General features: G+C 31.6%; 1 protein-coding gene across 1 annotated transcript in view; it reads left to right on the top strand.

Moving 5' to 3' along the window:
• LOC132745432 (uncharacterized) overlaps positions 1-11428 on the top strand; it is a 56277-nt gene extending 44849 nt beyond the window's left edge. Inside the window, exon 6 of the mRNA XM_060734346.1 lies at positions 1377-11428. Coding sequence (XP_060590329.1) covers positions 1377-2741 — 1365 coding nt within the window. The 3' untranslated portion in view covers positions 2742-11428. The remainder of the gene's footprint in view (positions 1-1376) is intronic.
• Positions 11429-21770: the final 10342 nt, after the last annotated feature.

Genomic DNA, 21770 nt, shown 5'->3' on the forward strand with positions numbered 1-21770 from the left:
CTTAGTAACAAATATATGTTAATTACGTAGATCTTGACAAACTTTCATCATTTTGATTGCATATCGTAATTTAATACAATGCGATACAAGTTTCCTGAAATAAAATATTATTTGCAAACATGTTGCCCACGTCTGATCTTGTTAGAAAATAAGAACAATAAAATTCCTTTGAGAATAAATTGAAATAAATATAATAGAAAACGATTAAGAGAAGAAGTTCCTGTATTTTCACGCCTGAAATAATGCACCAGTAAAGCTTGAAAGTCTCCATATGTCATTTACTGTGTTGGCGTGATGTGAAACCCAACTTAAACAAATATTTGGCTGTAGCAATTTGCCTGCTGAACTTCTGTAAATAGCATAACCTCATTGTCCTCTGCTAAGGTTAAATAAAGTATAGCCCTTTTGGTAAAGTTTTAAGCCCACTCTAAGTGTTTATTTTTATATATTAACTTAAATGGGAAAAACATATGAATCTAATACTAGGCATTACTATAGACGTTTACAAAACTTACAGGATCAATGACACCAAAAGAGGCCACCAGTACAGAGCCATACAGTCATATAATGACCATTTGCTTACTCAGGTAGCTCATTTGTACAAACACATGAAATATCTAATAGCAATGTCTCAGACTTTGAATGAACTGTTCCATGTTTCACAGCTGAGCAAAACCATGTATATGGAGTCTACTAGAGATGTGTTTGTGAAGGTTTTATTTATCCATGTAATGAAGGTCTAAAAGTTGTCATCTTGGTGTTTACCATGTCAAATAATTAATAAAAACTGAGAACAAAGCCCATTTTCATAACTACCATCTAAAATGAAATTGAGAAATTGCTTCCCCTTTGCTACCCCGTTGTTTCCTTGAGTAAGAAATTGTTCACGCATTGCTTTGTACTCACTTCAACAAAGACTTATATTACGACGCTTATAGCTCTGTGGTTTCAGGAATGGATTCGACTGTATCTATATTTTCTACGCAATTAAAATTAAATAAATTCTGTATAAAATGAATTAACGTTTCCCCACAAAAAATATTTGATAAGTGCTTATACTCGCCGATTAATGGCGTTAAACCTGTGTAACAATTCAGTACCATGTATGAAAAAAACCTTTCCAGCTTCGAAATTAAACGGTATAATATGCATTGCTGTAACCGCCATTTATTGCACTAATTCTGCGTTATCTATTGCACAAATCGCGCGTTATTTTCACATTCCGGCGTTACTGGATATACAGGCTTGAAATAGACCGAATGAAATGAATTCGATTATAAACTTGCTATGTAAAATGTAACTATTACTGTTCATCGGGGGTAATGATATAATAACAATATTACTCTTATCATTAATTTTCTCCAATCATGTTATAGGCATTTTCACAAACTGACTGGATTACCCAATACACGTTGTTTCCCGAAAGAGGCGGACGAATTGAATATGCTTTAAACATCATTGATACTCCTGGATTCGGAGATACAAGGGGTCAAAAAAGAGACAAGAAATTAGTTGATCAAATACACACTTTATTCTCATCAAGAGATGAGAAGGGTGTATTAGGTATAGATGCTATTTGTTTCTTGATCAAAGCACCAGATGCAAGATTAACACATACACAAAGATATATATTTGAGTCAATAATGTCATTGTTTGGGAAAGATGTAGAAAAAAACATGTGCTCATTGATTACATTTGCCGATGGCCAAAAACCCCCGGTACTTGCTGCTTTAAAAGAATCAAAACTTCCGTTTGGAAAAGATTTCACATTTAACAATTCTGCATTATTTTGTGAAAATGTTAACATTGGTCCAAATAGTCTTTCTCCAATTTACTGGGACATGGGAACAAGAAGTTTTGCTGCTTTCTTTGAGTCCCTGGGTAAAATGCACACGACAAGTCTCGCACAAACAAAATCAGTTCTCGATACTCGCAAACAAATAGAGAATACCATTCAAAATCTTCTCCCACTGGTTGATGTTGGCTTGAGTAAACTCGCAAGCATTCGAAAAGAGATTAAATTTATCGAACAACACAAACTGGATATAGAGCAGAATAAAGATTTTCTTATTCCTACAGAACATCCGAAAGTAATAAAACATGATACTAAGGCTGGACAGTATGTTACAAATTGCCTACTTTGCAATTTCACTTGCCACCAACATTGTATATTCAGTGACGACAGCGATAAACAATACTGCGCAGCAATGGGTGGATCACGAAGCAATTGCACGGAATGCGCAAAAAAATGTCATTGGTCACAACATAAAAACATGGGATTTTACTGGGAGCTTAAAATTGAGGTTACTTATGAACCATATTCGAAAAAAAAAGATAAATATGAAGAAGCAATGGGCAAAAAACTTTCAGGAGAAGGTGTTTTGCAAGCAATGCGAATAGAAATAGAAGAATTAAAGAGAAACATAGCTGGCATGATGCAGAAAATCACATCATGTAATAACAAATTAAAGGAGATAGCTTTACGTCCGAATCCGCTTAGTCTTGTTGAGCAGTTAGACATACTTATTGAGGCGGAAAGAAATCAGAAGAAAAGGGGATTCGAAGATAGAATCCGAGAACTTGAGTCATATAAAAAAGAGGCACAATATGGAAAACTCGTAGAACATTTCTTTGTAGAAGAATCTAAGGTTAACGATGAGCTGCATCAACACGGTGTAATCGAGAAACCATCACTGATGAATAGATTTTGCAAAACAATCGGCTGGAAAACTAATAAATAGTTTGTTATTGATGCGTTTACAAAATTTACAAACAGAGAAATACTGAGAAAATCTTATGCATTATCCTGAGGTAAATACTGGCAAAAATTACTCAAACTGATTTTTAAGAAAACTTCCCTCAATTCTATTCAAATTTGTAGTAAAGTGATTTTAGTAATAATATTTTTTTTTTTAATTTTGTTAAAAACAATTTTTTTAATATTAAATTAAAAAAAAATATTATTAATAAAAAGTTTGAAATAGGTACCCACCATATTTTCATGTTGAATTTTCAAGGTTATAACTTAAAAAAGTATGAGCAGTAAGAACAGCTTGAAACAATGTTGGTGAATGTTCTTTCTTACTGTACAAAATGAGCGTTTATGAACCATTGCTAACTCCTATTATGATTTCGAGCGATCGCCTTTTGTACTTCCCATACTTTATTTCTTAATGCAGAATTACTTAAACGTACTAGAGGAATTTTACGCTATGTAAAGCAACAGAGTTCAAATATGTATTCAAACAGTCATTTTGGGATAATTTGAGTCACAAGCCAGCTCTCGCAAAACTACTACAACACAACCTTCTAGACAAATGGGACAAAACTTGCATGATGACGCAATGTTTTCATTCGTCGTTACCTTCAAAGACAAATTCCAATTTATCGTTGCATGAACAAACGATGCTAAAACATTAGAAAAATAATGAAACAGTAATGTATACCAAGTAAAGCTTTCATCAGAATATACGCACAGCCTTAGGTAAATATAAATGAGTCGAAGTATTAAACTGATAGGCTTAACTTTTTAGCTTGACTATTCGAGGAAAAAATTGCGAGCTGCTGTACTAACCCCAGGCTTCAACTCTACTGCAGTACAGAGCTCTTGGTAAATAAATACAGACAAAGGATTTTACTAGATTGTTATAGACATATTGATTAAAAAATAAACGTTTGTCCAGGTGCTTACAAAACCATATTTACACTTGGTAAATAATAGGGCATTTCTTAAACAAAGTTAATAAAAAGGGTTTTTAAATTGTTTATTTCTTCTAATATAACTAATCTAAGATTTGTTTTGTAAGTCAAAGCTTAACATGTTTCGATAAACCTTGTCATTGGTACAATCAAGATATACAAAGTGATTATTTTAATGATAATGAGAATAAGTTCTGTTATATAAACTGAAATGGTTATATTATTCAAGATTGATCAAGAAAGTATTTTCAAATTTAAGCTGGCAGTGACTTTGAAAATCCTTTGACATTGTCTTACACATCGGGAAACTTACACGTATACTTAACGTCCATTAATTTCATATATTAAATGAACAACCCGCATTGACATTAAAACAGTTAATCTTGCAAAAGATGTTTTGATCACTTATTGGATTGCAAAATCTCTATTATTGATTATGTTTTTAGCTCACCTGTCACAAAGTGACAGGGTGAGCTTTTTTGATCGCTTTTCGTCCGGCGTCCATCCGTCGTCCGTCCGTCGTCTGTAAACTTTTACTTTAAATGACATCTCTTCATAAACCACTGAGCCAATTTCATCCAAACTTCACAGGAATGTTCCTTTGGTAGTCACCTTTGAAAATTGTTCAAAGAATTTAATTCCATGCAGAACTCTGGTTGCCATGGCAACCAAAAGAAAAAACTTAAATATCTTCTTCTATAAAACCCAAAGAGCAAGAGCTTAGATATTTGGCATGAAACATCTTCTAGTGAGTGTCTACCAAGTTTGATCAAATAAAAGCCCTGGGATCAAAATTGGCCCCGCCCCAGAAGGTCATTGATTTTCCCTATATGCATATAGTAAAAACTTAAAAAATCTTCTTTTAAAGAACCCAAAGAGCTAGAGCTAAGATATTTAGCATGAAACATCTTCTAATGGGTGTCTACCAAGTTTGTTTAAATAAAAGCCCTGGGGTCAAAATTGGCCCCGCCCCAGGGGGTCATTGATTTTCCCTATATGCATAAAGTAAAAAAAAATCTTTTTTTAAAGAACCCAAAGAGCTAGAGCTTAGATATTTAGCATGAAAAATATTCTAATGGATGCCTACCAAGTTTGTTCAAATAAGAGCCCTGGGGTCAAAATTAGCCCCGCCCTGGGGGTCATTGATTTTCCTTATATGTCTATAGCAAAAACTTAAAAAAATCATCTTTGAAAAAAAACAAATAGCTAGAGTTTAGATACTAAGCATGAAACATCTTCTAGTGAGTGTCTACCAAGTTTGTTCAAATAAAAGCCCTGGGATCAAAATTGGCCCCGCCCCGGGGGTCATTGATTTTTCTTATATGTGTATAACAAAAACTTAAAAAATCTTTTTTGAAAAAACTCAAATAGCTAGAGTTTAGATATTAAGCACGAAGCATCTTCTAGTGAGTGTCTACAACAATTTGTTCAAATAAAAGCCCTAGGGTAAAAATTGGCCCCAGCCCGGGGGACATTGATTTTCCTTATATGTATAATGCAAAAACTTAAAAAGCTTTTTTTTGAAAAAAACTCAAATAGCTAGAGTTAAGATATTAAGCACGAAACATCTTCTAGTGAGTGTCTACAACGTTTGTTCAAATAAAAGCCCTAGGGTCAAAATTGGCCCCGGCCCGAGGGACATTGATTTTCCTTATATGTGTATAGCAAAAACTTAAAAAGCTTTTTTTTTAAAAAAAACCCAAATGGCTAGATTTTAGATATTAAGCATGAAACATTTTCTAGTAAGTGCCTACAAAGATTGTTCAAATAAAATCCCTTGGGTCAAAACTGGCCATGCCCTAGGTGTGTCATTGTTTTTAACTATATGTGTAAAAAAAAAACTTGACAAGCTAGACCTTAGATGTTTAGCATGAAACATCTTCTAATGGGTGTCTACCAAGTTTGTTCAAACAAAAGCCCTGGTGTTTAAACTGGCCCCGCTCCAGGGGCCTATATACAGGTGAGCGGCTTAAGGGCCATCATGGCCCTCTTGTTTTTGTTTGCCATTGTCTTGAAAATACGTATTATACATGTATGTTACTCTAATTGGTTTATCTTGTATATATAATAATATATTTAGACACAGGATGGAACACAAAACCCTGAAAATTGTACCGAATTATTTTCACCGGTTAAAAAAAAACAAAAACAAACAAACTGAAATTATGACAATTCTATATGCATTGATTCTATTGATTCCAATATAAAGAAAATATTTATTTCTTGCTGATTGCACAATTATTTGTATGTAATGTTAAGATCATGGTGTCACTTTAAAGCGTACTTAGTTTTTTTTAGTGTATGCATTCTAGATTAATATGTTTACCAAGATAATTATATGTGTAAAAACTGTTAGAATGTGTTTTGAAGCTCAACGTTATCTTGAAAGACAAAGTACTGCATGTCTCTGTATGAAAAGCTTTTAACTGATCTTATGGTCATTTGTCTCTCACCGTTGATTTAGATAATCCTATTTGATAAAAAGTCAGTCTTCTGCGAGGAAATTAGTACCTCCTTGATAGTCATCCAGGAAAGCATGATAGATTGATCTATCGCCGATATAAGAAGAAGAAAAAACAAAATCGGCGCAAAAACAGAATAATAAACTAGCAGATATACGTCTTATCAAAATGTTCCTTCTGTAAATGTTAAAATAATCTAATGTTGATATTGTCTCACAAACTCGATATTTTGGTAACATCATAATATAGCAAAATTGTTTTAGGTAAGGCTTAATTCAAACAAATTACTACTCTAAAACCTGAAAATTGTTAAATTTCTTTAACTGCTTAGATCTTTATATAAATAGTAGGTTGTAAATAACATTTTAAGACTTTTTAATTCTAAATTTGCCTGTCTCTGACTCTTGTATACTTACCAACTTAATAGAAACAAAATCTTAGACGGGCTGTTTTATTTTGTTTCGTCTGAGAAACTTGTGTATATAGCATGTGTAAGTTTGTAAATAATTATTGATTGCATTAATCTGTCAAATATAAATAATAGATAAATTTGCCGTGTTTTTAGCTCACCTGAGGATAATGTCCTCAAGGTGAGCTTTTGTGATGGCCCATTGCCCGTCGTCCATCGTCCGTGCGTGCGTTCGTGCATCCGTCAACAATTTCTTTTAATAACGTCTCCTCCTAAATCACTTTGCCAAATTTGTTGAAACTTTGCAGGTTGTGTTCAAAGAATTAAATTCCATAAAGATTTCTAGTTGCCATGGCAACCGAAATATTTTTTTACAAAAAAAAGTCTTAAAAGATCTTCTAGTAAAATACCAAAATAGTCTAAGCTTTGATATTTGGCATGCAACATCTTCTAGTTGATGTCTACCAAGTTTATCAAATAAAAGCTCTAGGTTCAAAATTGGCCCCGCCCCAGGGGCTATTGATTTTTCTTATCTGTATATTGTTACAGATTTAAAAATCTTCCTGTGAATATTCAAAAGAGGTAGAGCTTACATGTTTGACATGAAACATGTTCTAGTGTACAATGTTTGTCTACCATGTTTTTCAAATAAAATCTCTAGGGTCAAAATTGGCCCCGCCCCAGGGAATTGAGGGCGTCAGTTCAATCCCCAGTTAGGTCAAATGTTTGTTTTCCTTCTGTTTTTCTGTCATCTTTTTATTAGCTCACCTCTAATTTTGTGACAGGCTGAACTGTTAAATAAAACGGCTGCCAGAGCTAAAATTAGAAAACAACAACATCTAAACCATTGCTTCAATTTTGAAATAATTTTACACAAAAATTTCCTTGGTGACAGTGTACAAAATTGTTCAGATTAACCTTCTTTTCATTGTTTTCAAATTGTGCTTCTGAGATGAAACAGGGCTCCACTTTGACCTTTTGATCTATTTCTCAGGTGAGCTATCCAGGCCCCCTGGGCCCTTTTGTTTGTATGTTTTAATCTAATGATTGAATATCACAATTGATAATATGTGGGTTAACTATTGTATACAATATTCTGTAAAAAATATGATAAACAAGATCAACAATTTGTCAATAGGGTTTCTGGTAGTGTCTTGCTTTTAAGATTGTTTTAAATACTTGTAATATATATCTTATCTTAAGAAAACCCATAAACTTATATTTTCCTATATATTCATTATAATATTAGACTTTGTGAAATCACTACCATGTGACGCATTTTATTGATCTGTGTATCTTTTTGAATAACGAATCAAACTAATTGTATGTTCTGTTTTGTATCATAGTTTGGGGACGTTTCTGTTGAAAATGTGTCAGAGTTAAATCGTATACATATACATGAACCGTGCGTTAACTGGAGTACAGGTTTAAGTTACCCGCACTCCAGAGCATGCTCATTGATTGGCTCATTTTTGCTGGGGTTTACATATTGCGACGGCAGAGAAAGGGAAAGCGACAGAAATATCATATGCAGATGTTCGTTCATTGGTTCCTTTTTGCCGGGGTTTCATATTGTGACATCAGGGAACGTGTTTTTATGTTTGACTATGATACAAAAGAGAAAGAACATCAAAACACTCGGCAATCTGATAAGTACTCGGGGGGCTACGCCCCCTCGCACAAATCAGATAACGTCGTGTTTCGATGCTCTTTCACTGACATAGAAGGCCCTCACTTAAAATTGCTATGATGATCATGTTTTAGTTAGTCAATGTAATTAATAATCATTGAAGGAGAAAGAACCATAACCTTTTCTTCTTCTTTTTGCATTTTCATTTGTATTTGTATTCTACTTTTCTTGAGTTCTATTAGTGGCCTTCTTTTTCAACCCTTTTGTTTTTCTTGTGTAACAAGTTAAAAACATACTTAAGCAATCTTTAATAACATATTTAACCAAATATTTAGTTTTAGTGTGGTTATTTTTTTGTGTTTTTTTTTTTTTAGCTTTTTTTTTTTTGGGGGGGTGTTTTGTTTGTTGTTGTTGCTGCTGTTGTTGTTGTTTTAGAGGACTATTTCTCTTATACAATTGATGCATTTTGAGTTAAACTTTATTGAAAGATCGGCATCTCGTGTACTTGTGCATAACTTATATGTTTTTCGGTTGAGTGATTTTGGCTGAATTATGGCCTTTCAATAAATAAATGTTTTGGCCTTTTTTAATTTTTAGCTCGACTATACGAAGTATATGGAGAGCTATCCAACTCGCTCCGCCGTCGGCGTCCGCGTCCAGATTTCAGATTAAAGTTTTGGTGCAATAAAATATTTTTCACTATAATTTTGTCATTTCTTAAGGTATCAACTTCAAACTTAAAATATATGTTTATTATCATCAACCACATCTTATGTGACAATGTTCATAACTCTAGTACCAATATTTTCAGATTTATCTCTTCTTGAACTTATAATTTTTCTTAAAAAATACTATTTTTACTGTAACTTCTTTATTTCTTAAGGGATCAACCTCATACTTCAAATATATGTTTCTTATCATCATCCCCATCTTATGTGACAAGGTTCATAACTCTAACACCAACATTTTCAGATTTATCTCCCCTGGAACTTAGAATTTTGCTTAAAAAATACTATTTTTTACTGTTACTTCTTTATTACTTAAGGGATCAACCTCATACTACAAATATATGTACCTTATCATCATCCACAACTTATGTGACAATGTTCATAACTCTAGCACCAATATTGCAAGAATTATCTCCCCAAAAACTTAGATTTTTTTTACTAGAAAAATGTTATTTTTTTCCTTTTTTTTTAGTTTTAAAGGTATCTACCTCAAACTTCAAATCCTGATTCCTTATCATCAATTACATTTTATGTGATATTGTCCATAACTCTTGAAGCAATATTTACAGATTTATCTCTCTTTGAACTTAGGATTTTCTTTAAGAAATATTATAACTTCTTTACTTTTTAAGGTATCTACTTCAACTTCAAATATTATTATATTTCTTATCATTACACACATGTTGTGTGACAAGGTTCATAACTCTAGCATGACTATTTCTAGAATTATTCCCCTTGATCTTGGAATTATGTTAACAAATGTTGTTATTTAACTATATTTTAATACATAATTATACATAATTGATTTTTCTTTCATAGTTTTGCCCTTCTTAATGCGTCCAGTATTTTATTAGTCGAGCTTCGCTGTCTCCTGTGACTGCTCTTGTTGTGTCTCCAGCTACTTAGCAGCTACAATATGCAGGGGAAACATGTGATCCCTGATCGCTCTTACAAATGTGTAAATGTTTCAGATTGGTGCATAGATTGGTAAGTGGTGGCGTTTTTTCTTGTTGTTTGTTTGTTTGACACACAACTGTTGGATAATAAAGCAATTTTTATTTCCTCGTTGAATATTTCTTTTCAAACGTCAATTGAACTCTATTAATAAAATTGTTTACTTACTTAATTCATTTTTTCGTTGATTAATCTTAACTTTATGACTTTGATGAATGGAATTGTTGTTAGGCATTTAGGCATACAGGGGAGGGTCTCACATGAGGTTACAAAATCCTTTGGTCAAACCCTTTTGTATATTGTGTAGAATTACGTAGTGTATGTTTATATATAAAAAAATATTTGCAAAAAAAATATTGTTATACTAACATAATTGATAATATAAAGGTTATTTGTACTTATAACGTATTTTTTTTAATTTTACAGTTTGCTTTCTCATTTCTGTATCATTTGTTGTTGTACTGCTTATGTAGCTTATATAAAATATGAATATTTCTAGTAAGATAACATTTAATAAACATTACCAACTGACATTATTCTCATTTTTCACTGTCAAGCTGAGATAAATTTGTTGTATAATTCAAAAGCTTGACTATTTTAATCGTGGTTGAACAAAAATTGATAATGAAAAATGTTTAGGATACAATATAAAAACTGCCTAAATTATTAAAAGACTGTCCCACTCTTTTAATAAAAGGTGATTACAATAAGTTACAAAGAAAACGTAAACATATTTATGTTTGTCACATGGTTATTGACTACTTAGCTGACGTTTATCATAAAATTGGAAACAACTATGACAAAATGTAAAGTTATTTTGGTTCTTACCAGAACACTCACCGTTTAATTTTGGAAAGGTATGATAAATGTCAAAGTCTTTCATATTATCTTCTAGAGTGGTTGTTAAATGATAGCATGTTATATAATATTTTATGATTTCGAAGATTGCAGTTCCTGTAATGACACAATTGTTTTCACAAAACAACAAAGTAAGCATTTTATGCGAAACCTTAAAAGTCACGGTAAGGATAATTGCACTTTATTAGAAGAAGATATATTTTTTCTTCTTTTTTATTTTATTTATATAAGGTATCTTAGATAAAGGTGGGTACATCTTTCTTCTTTTGCAAAGTAACATGGGAACCGCATAACATAGAGACGTTTATCTTTGTGATTGAAGTGATAATATTTTGTTTTCGGCAAATTAAATGTTTGGTGTTCTGTTGACTTTGTACGTAAAAACCGTTTATAAAAAAGTCTTGAATCAATTTAACACATAATATAAAATGCGAAAAGAGTTCTATATTTATATATTGATCGCATGTATACCACAATAAGCAGAATACAAATCGATAATTTATTTATTCTTTATCGTTTCTAAAAGTGAATGAATTGTATTATTTAGGTTTTTTTTTCTTTTTAAACAATATCTGAATATAAAAAATAAAAATTATATCACCTGGTCATTGATAAATAAACAGATTTTTTCACCATTATATAGTTAGCGCATGTATATGAATATGTCAATAAAGCTTTATTCGGAGAATTTATTCGTCAGATTTGTTATTTACATACTGCTCATATGAATATGAAGCAGTTTACATTGCCCTACTTGATATCTGCTCAAACATCCTTTATAACTTATAATATCGTATACTTTATTTATTCATTTAAAAGAAAAAAATTACCGGCCATATATATCTTCCATACTTTTGCCTACTTTATTTTAAAATCGCACAGTATTGCTTTTACATGTTATTTTGTCGCTCTTAATTGATGCTTTTTTAATAAAGTTACATCAGCAATGAAATGATCATATGGCAATTTTCCAGCTTTACTGGTGGAGGAAGACTTAAGGTACCCCTCCTTTTATAATGCAAGATCGGGCACCTGAGTAGAATGACCGATTTTATTCCGTTAGTTAGCTGAATACTTTCTTCACATGAAAGAATTCAAAGTTCCTGGCGGGATTCACACCAACTGCAATGAGAAGTAAGTGGTTTGAACTCAACGATTTGAACCAATCTGCCACTGATACCCAACCAGTTAAGTATCCCCCGCCGATGGAATCGGGAGGGTTATATTGTTTTTGCGTTGGCCGTCCGTCCATCCGTCTGAATTTTGTTTCCACGCTAGTTCTCTACAACTACTGGCTATAACTCAACGAAACTTTATGGGAACCATCAATACCAAGAGGAGATGCGCATAACTTCGCATTGTTCCTATCAGACCCTTCAACACAGAGTCATGACCCTTGAGTATGCATATAGAGCAATAATCGATTCTGGTCAGACCCCCATCACAGAGTTATGGCCCTCGATTCGTTGTGCAAAATGCATATGGAGCAATACTTGTTTCCGCGCAATTTCTCTGCAACTTCTGGCTGGAATTCCATTTACTATATGGGAAGAATCAATACCAAGGCAAGAGAAGATGCGCATATCGTTGATTTGTTCAGGTCGGACCCTTCAACACAGAGTTATGACCCTTGATCAGTTATGTACTATGCATATAGAGCACTTTTGCCATTTCTTTGCAACTGATGGATTGATTTCAACATTTTTCTATGGGAACCATCAATACAAAAAGGCAGTTTGCATCTCGTTGGCATGTCTAATGTCTAGAGTTATGATCTCTGTTATTTCCCTGAATTTTTATAGTGTACAAAGAATATTGCTGTTTATGCAATGATAAATATATAAATAAAGCCTTATGTCTCGAGTTGTTGTGTTAGTGATAACTGGTACTTGGCTGGGGATATAAATTCAACGAAATGGCTTGTTTTATATTTAAATCATGGAAAAGTCTAAAATTTATTTTTTGTTTAACAGCGTAAAGATTATAAAAATAATTTTATGTCGGTAATTTAAACTGAATAAAGGCAGAAAAAAAAACAAGTCGGTAAAAAAAAATATTTTATTAACAAGACATATCTGATGCAAACCAATCGACATGAATAATAGAAATGTTTTAATCGCTAATCGATAGTACCCTCGATGAATCTTTCCTAATCAATCCGATGTAACAATTTCTGATAGCGATGTGTTTTGATATTATATTTTTATTCAAAGTCTGAAAAATTATTGAGAAACCATTACATAACCTTTCTGGTTATGGTATAAACTCGATAAAACGCGGATGCGCAGGCTGGTCTGTATCCATGCTGGTCGCAAACGCACTATGTTGGTTTTGGTGTGACACGGCTCATATATTAACATTGACACCAACAAGAGTTGATGTTCTTTTTGTAAAAAACATTTGCTCCAGGAAAAAATTATTCCCCGAGTACGAAAAAATCTAGTTTCTTTATAATAAAATTTCTGAATCGGCAGATGCCTCAAGCCTCTCCGCGTGTATTCATGTATTTATATACAAAATTTCAATATAGGGTTAACGCACGTTTTTTCGTGTTATAACGTCTGCAGAGTCCCGGGGAACGGTTGGTGCCCGAGCCCGGTAGGACGAGGGCTCCAACAGTTCTGAGGGACTCTGCAGTAATTATAACACGAAATAAAAGTGTGTTGATGCTATTATAGCATAAAATTTTAAAAAAGGTTCATGAAGTATATTAAATACAAAACACAATTACATTAAATCCTTGTGCTTGGACGGTATTTATCCAATACTTCATGTTTTACGTATGCGTTTTATTTTTCCGGGGCCAACTACTTGGGAAATTCAAATGCTCAGAATCGTTCAAAAATTCGAATTTTAATTGATTTAACAAAGCTTATCATTTGAGATTTATTAACTCAAGAAAAAAATAATAACATAAAATTACTCTGCCCAAAATGAAACGTGATTCTCAGAAAATTCTTAGAATGATTACAGATTGACGGTAGAAAAAAGATCAGTGACATCAGAATCGTTTTTTTCCAAGCTTACAAGTTTATAAAAGAATATCAAGCACTAAACATTATTCTCTCAAAGAAATATAAATAGCATTTATCAATATTAACAATAAAACAACATTTTCTCATAATCATTTTGTGTTAGTTAATTTGAGGGTTAAACTGAATGACATTTATTTGTTTACTTTGACAACTGTCCGTTTCTTAGAAAGGGCGACAACCAAGATAAGCGGCGATGTCTTCGGCATAGTTACTTGAATGCTAGTCGCCGTTATGCGACTGAGGCCCCTGGAATCAATAATTTCAAAATAACACTTTGGCAAACAGGGCAAATCGTCTTTTTTTGTTTGATTACTTTGTTGGCCCTGTATAGGTAAAACCGCATAGGTAAAACCGGGCTATAACAAGAGCGCGTGACTATGTTAACGCATGGTTTTGGCCCGTTATAACATGGGCAAAAGATAGCCGATTTTATGCTATAATAATTGACTTCTACAGTGATGAAAAGTACACACGTTCAGCAGTGTTCAGTGTACTGGGTATAGCAAGTACTGTGAATATACTGTCCTGGACATCATAAAGAAATTTCAAGACATAAATCAAAATTTGAATCTTTTTCTGGTAATATTTGGCTTAATATCATCGAAATCATTGTTAAATATTCAAAATAAATTCTCAGATATTGCACTTTACTTGATAAAATCGTAAAAGCAAATGACTTGATAAAATTTTATAATATTATCTAGGCTTGACTGCTAATATTGAATCCGATTAAGATTTATATATGTAAATTACATAGTGTTAACGCTGGAAGTTCATTGGTTCAATCTTATAAGATGTAGAATACATATGCTTTTGTATGTTACTTGTTCAATAAATCCACTATTGAACCTATGTGCATTCAATATCTTCTATCTAATGATGATATCAAAACTTAAATCATAAACATAATTGCATTAAGGTAAATATAGATATTTCCTTAATTTCCCACTTTTCATGAAAACTCAAGAATATTGAAGTACTATGTAATACATGTTAATACCTGCATATTATTATATGCCTTGTTATCATTATAATATTGGCAGCCAACAAACTACTTACTCCGTCTGATACCTCTACTTTCCATGAATGTCTAAAAAAATGATGACAAAAACGATGATGATTATGACGATGACAATGATTATGATAATACAAAAAATGAAGAAGATGATGTAGGCATTTAATCATTTTCACAGCTCACTTTATATACTATACACAGTGCATTTGCTCATCATGTCCGGTACGCTTTTGAGCACATTTTATATATCCTTTACAATAAGCGCCTATAGAAGTCAGCTGTTTATCTATATCACTGAAAATTAACTTATGTGAGTACATGACGAGAGTTTTTAGAAACCTGTTGAAACATTGGTCTATTGTTCTGCAATTTTAAGGAATAGAATGATCTACTGTTACCGAAATGCACAAATTAATGCACATATAAATTAGTATTAACATTACTGTAGTAATGTGAAACATTGTGCAAACCAGCACGCGTATGCTTATTCTTTTTACATCTTACTCTTTCATCTTACTCTAAATGTAATCAATATTGGACAGATGTGTCGTTATTTTGCTTGATGATATTATTTGTATAGTTCAATTTTTTGGGAAATATTAAAGTCAAAGCCAATAACAGTTATCATTATTCTACAAAATATTCGCGACTTTGTGATATAAAAAGTTTCTATCTGATTTTTGAGGAATTTCCTTTTAAATCTTTTTCAAATGATTGTTTAGGCTCAGACAAAAAAGTTGCTCACAAATTCTTAACAGCCAACCTCATTACGTAGATCAGGCGGGAAACTGTCCAGATATATTATGGGTCAGGTAAAAGAAGACCTAAGATCCCAAGAGACGAAAATTTACGCTAAAGTTTAGCATTGTTGATGCAAAGCAATAAGTAGTGGAATGATGCACTTGAAGTTTAGTCTGACATTGTTGATCATTTAGCTAATCTCGGAGGATATACAAAAGATATTATGAAAACTGTGATGCATGTCCGAAGATGGATCCAAGAAAGAAAGAGAGTGGATAAAGGGCTTGCTAATTACAGAAATGTTTTTATGCAGATATCCACAATGGAAAAATGGCGCCAAAGCAAACACCATTTATGAGAATTTTGATGATAGCATTGAGGCGTACTTGAAGGTTGGTGTTTAGACATTTGTATACACTTATCATAGTTTTTTTCTTCGTCTGTACCTTTTCGTATGCATACTTTCCAGCATAAACAATATTTATAGAGTTTCAAGAGTTTATTTCAAAGTACATTCGGGCAATATGCCCATGCGTATACAGTACGTATAACAAATAAGCATACAATACAATCAAATGGTCAATGTAAATATTATATAAAACATAAATCATTAAGTTACACATTATTTTTAGCAATTAGAAAGCGTTAGCTAATAATAGAATCACTTAGTGATACAAGTATCAACATGTCTCAAATTATAATACTGGTAAATAGATACAAAGCACAGATAACATCCTATTAATAAGAAAGTAAATCACAAAACAAAACAAATTATATGTAAACCGGTATTAGATGAAAATGCATTTAAATTTTTAAACTAGTTAGGCGTTATAGTGTTCTAGAAAGATCTAGAAATAACAAATTTGAAATAGAGAAGAATTGTTAGTGTTATAAAATACGGGCTAACATTTATACAACTTAAAGATGTAAAATATGTTAAAATAATTTATGATTCATTGTATAGAGAGTAACATATAAGACCTAACTAAAGAACATTAGTTATTTATCAGTTCAGTCAAACAAAGAGTATATAGGAAGTTTTTATCCGAAATTTGTTTACAGAATTAAATGATTCAACTAGAGCTCGTTCTTATGTATTATTTGCAGTTTTTAATTTCAGAAGTACTTAAATGTGTTATGATATTGAAAAATAGAATAAAATTGGTCTGCTTAGAGTTTCTTCACATATACTTTAAGTTAAATCTGGCTGGTGAATTAAATATTTGATGATAGGAAAATTAGAAATTGTTCATTTTAGAAGATGAATTTCACTTTATTTTAGAATGTTCGCTATATGCTAAACTACGAAAACAATATAGGAAAAACACTTTTGGAAAAGACCAAATATACCTAAATTTATTGCATTAATGAATTCAGAAAATGGAATAGAAATTTGAAACTTAATCAAAGCATTCTATGTACGAAACACTACTTTCCATAATTAATCAAAAGATTGCCCCAAACGCTGCAAGACGTGTATTTAATATACTTTCTTGTTTTGTTTTGTGTTTTATACCCTTATTGATAGGATGGTATATGTCCTTAGTATCTATTTAATAGTAATATCATTATATTCCGAGACATGTTGATTTCTTGTGTCACTAAGTGATAGTATTCTAAGTTAACGTTTTCTTATTGATAAAAAATACTGTGTAACTTCATGATATATGTTTTATAAAGTTTTGACATTGATCGTTTCACTAGATTATATGATTCTATATAACACTTACTGCATACTGACCGAATGTTTTCTGAAATAAACTCTTGTATATTTTAATGTTGATTTTCAATTTTTAAGCGAAGATTTTTTAACAAATTTCGACAAGAATATTAGCACTTAAGATTATTCATATCTGGAAAGTTGAAAATTACCTAATCAAATGAAACCCTCTAGTGATAAGTGAAACAGCTCTTGTTAAATATGCTTTACAAATTAATGAATAGTAAAGAATTTTCCTCTGCCTTGAAGCAGTTCGTAACTGAAATGTGTACGTGTAATGCAGTTTGGCATAATGTATGTGTATATAGTTTAAAAGAAAGAAATACTCATTTCTTGTTTCTTTTGTGGTTAGATTTGATTATTAATTATATCTTCACTGTTAATATCAGCGAATGAAATTTGAATTTGATAGTGGGTGTCAATTATGCATTTTGTAAAAAAACAAAATGTCGCTGATAAAAGGTTCACATTCGTTTAAAAACCTTTTTATGATATTATAAGAACCAAACTTACGTTTAAGTATTTGATACTTATTAATGTCATTTTATAAGTTTGTCAGTAATCATAATCTCTCAAATAACATTGAGATTTCATTCTATTTTTGAACAAGAAAAGTAGGTTGGTTCTGGTTTTTTTTCTCTATTAAAGTTAGAAAACAAGAAATATAAATTGTCAGATATTCAAGTGATTACCGAATAGTTCCATCTTATTGACAGCCTTACTTAAGCATTTTCTTTAATTAAAAATTACCACTAAAATTTTATTTAATATTTGTTAAAGATTTTAACGTTCACAGGCAAACTATGTATTCTAACTTGTCAAAACATTATAGACATTTACGTAAGTATAGGTTTAACTTTATGACTATAACTCAACATCAATAAATGTATAAAAACAATAAAAATATAAAATATAACATTAAAAAAATCAAAAAGCATTTAATAACAAGTTCTAATCGATTTAATACACTAAATGTATCAACGAATTTGAGTGAGTAATGCTACGATCCAATTGGACAGAGCATAATGTCAGCCACTAAATGCCACTATATTTTCCGGTTTACCTGACCGTCGTGATTCATCATTAAATAAAGCTATTATGCGCGTGTATCAATGTCCTTGAAACAGATAACAAGTACACTAAATGGGTAAAATTCCGATTGATTATTGTTAGAAAATATCGCTTTATCTTTTTATTTATTTTACTAAAACAATTTATAAAATAACCTCGATGTTTGCTTTTGTTAGTTGAATAGTTTTTCATAGGTTTTTTTTCCAAAAAGTAAAAATATGTGGGGTAAAATGAGACAAATAATTTTCTTATAAATAATGTTGTAAGAAACAAAATATGTTATTGCGACCGACACATAGTTTGTACTTAGGCGTCATATCTACTTCAAGATGATGACATTACTTTTCTTAATATACCAATTTAAATGTTATACGTTTCAACTATCATTCTACTGTTTTAATCATTCGAGTTAATAAATTTGTTTACTACTTTCAAAAGAACCACTGTCGATCTTTCTAAAAACGATTTCTGTTACAATATTTTGATAAATATTAAAGCGTGTGAATGACAATTTGCTGTTTAAAATTACTTTAAGGTGTAGATATCAAAATTGGGTCTCTTAATTATTCAAAATATTTGTCATGCTATAGCTTTTAGAAACCAATGCATCACATAAAATACTATTGTCATAGCGCCACACACACTTAGACTTCTTTCATTCGTTTATTTCACATTTACATGTTCATAACATGGAACATACAGAGTAATATATCAATATGCCATAATCAAGGAAAGACATATAGATGTGTCTTCTTCAGAATTAAAAAGTTTTTTTGAGTTCGGGCAGTTAACAGACAAATCTAATGCAATAACTAAAAAACACACGAGAGCAATTAAATGTTTCTAAACAAGGATTTCGAGTTAATTTTGAATACGCAGTGTTTGTTTAAATGAAATTAATTAATTCTACATGTATATTGTATATGATGGCATTTCGAATAAATGTGCAATGAATTAAGATTGAACCATGACGAAAAACATAATAAATGGACAGTACAAAACTGGATCGAATCCTTATTCATATCGTTGTCACCAAGTTTATTGAATCATATTCTGTGCGAATATTCTGCATGATTGTGATGTACTACACATGACATGCTGTTCACCATGTCCTTATTTACGGGTCGGAGAAACTGTCTGGATGTGGATCCTGTCCTAATCTTACGGATCGGATTGACATTCAAGGACGTAAGTAAAAGTCGAATTGAACATAGGTTATGACAATTTATTAATAGAACAAACTGCGTGGTTGTTGTAGAACAAATACAACAATTTTGATATTGAACGGGTATTGTTCGGCTATTACTTCTCATATGAATTCTTAAACGTATAGTTTCAATAGTTCATCGTGACAATTATTCATGCAAAGTCTCTTTTTTCACGCTGGACAAACATAGACATGAAAATAATTGGTATAAAACACAATGCTTTCTAAGCTTTAAAACGCATTATGTACATCAGATGACACAAAAATTCCCGGATACAGCGATAGTTACAAAAATATGTGTTAAATGTTTAAAATACATATTATTAACACTGTATTAACGCGTAAGTTATACTCTTTACATTAAAAGAAAAGTCATTACAACTAAACACACCTTGACCAGCACATACATATCTAAGGACGCATAGCAATACACATTTGACGCATTCTTTTGGTCATTTGTGTTGACATGAAAAACGCTCAAAAGATTTCAAAGTAGATGCCACTGTATGCAATACAAAAGTGATGCCTTGTTACACCGTACTTTGGGTTCCAACGCACTTTAGGGTCCGATCCAAGAGTGTGTTACGCACTTTGGGGTCCAATTTCGACCCCAAAGTGCGTTAAACAGGTCCTTATGATTTTTTTAATATCAGACAAACGACCGCACTTTGGGGTCATAAAAATGAATTTTCATTATGTTTTAAATAATGTATTGTAGTCAAAGCTAATGGTAAAAAAAAAATCAAGGTATTAAATAAATGCAAAACATGTGCCCTGAATTATAGTAGTATCAATAGCGATTTCAATGTTCTTGACCAGTAAGTAAGTAAAAAATTTGTATCAATTACTAAGCTCAAAATATAATTTTTTTCTCAAATTTTCCATTTGTTTTAAAAGAATGTACACCTTTCATTAACCCCATTGTTTTAAGCTAATTGAGTCATTTTCCCATATATTTTTTTTAAATATTTTGTTGAAATATGATAGCCTTAGCATAGACAAAAGTAAACATTCTGAAAAATGTGCCCGATAATATGTTGAAAGGGCCATTTATTTAGCTTACCTAAATGTGACATTTAAGAAACTTGACTAGGTGTATATGCAGCATTAAGTAGTGGTAGTTCGTACAGGCAGTAAAACTATTTAAGAACATGTATGTAGTCACACATTAAGAGCGGAACTTCATAAAAATGTAAAGTTCTAATAGTAGGGTCTAGAGGGGATGTTGGGTGGCGATCCCCCTAAGATGATAGAAATTACGTTTAAAAGGCCCATAATGCTTTTATTTGTATTTCTTTAAAGCTTTTAAATTCTGGTGTACTTCTATAGTATCCAAAAAGTTACTCATTGGCCAATTACCTGAACCATCTTTTTCATCTGTTGCTTTTTGGCAATGAGTACAGTTATAGTGAATTAGTATTTTATATGGAAGTTCAATACTAAATTGTTTACATTTTGCTACTTTTATGACAAACCATTTCACATTTATCACTACTCTACTTTATTTAGGTAACAAGTATCTTACATTTCTCTGATACTATTATTTAAACATTATTAAATTCATGTTTAACCTTTCTAAAGAAGTATGTTAGATTTCCCATTAAAAAGCTTCTGGTGAACGGTTGTTAGGAAGCTTACAAAAAATAACTTAAGTTTGTTGATAAGCTTAAGAATATATTTGTAAAAATCACTATTTATAGTCCGATCGAGAGACTTGATATTTCACCAGAACATTGCAATAAAGAATATTTATAGTTCTTTTGGAAAAAATATTAACTGCATTTTATTTCATCCCCATCATATTTAAAATGGGGCTCGATATGGCACCAAAAGTTTTCAAGTAAATGACTGACAGAACGGGATTTTTTTCGCAGCATCTTTTAATTTAGGAATACATCCACAATTTATGTACTAGAGTACTTTGTTATATGAACACAATTTTTAGATATTTCAAGCGGTCGAATAAATGAAATCTTGAACTCCACTTCAAATATTTCAATGTCGCAGATCGAAAATAAGTCAGTTCTCAGTATTTAAGCAGAACTCTGGTGAAACCTTCAAACCTCTGGAACCCAAAGTGCGTTGATATGTAGCATATTAACGCATTTTGGGGTCAATTTCTCGATTTTGACCCCAAAATGCGTTGGACCCAAAGTGCATTCAACCCCAAAATGTGGTGTTACAATGCCTTAAATCAATTAAGTCAATAAATAGTTATTTTATACAATGGGAAGACTGTTT

The sequence above is a fragment of the Ruditapes philippinarum genome, unplaced genomic scaffold, assembly GCF_026571515.1.
Source record: "Ruditapes philippinarum isolate M1 unplaced genomic scaffold, ASM2657151v2 ctg2641_1_1_1_1, whole genome shotgun sequence".
Classification (NCBI taxonomy): domain Eukaryota; kingdom Metazoa; phylum Mollusca; class Bivalvia; order Venerida; family Veneridae; genus Ruditapes; species Ruditapes philippinarum.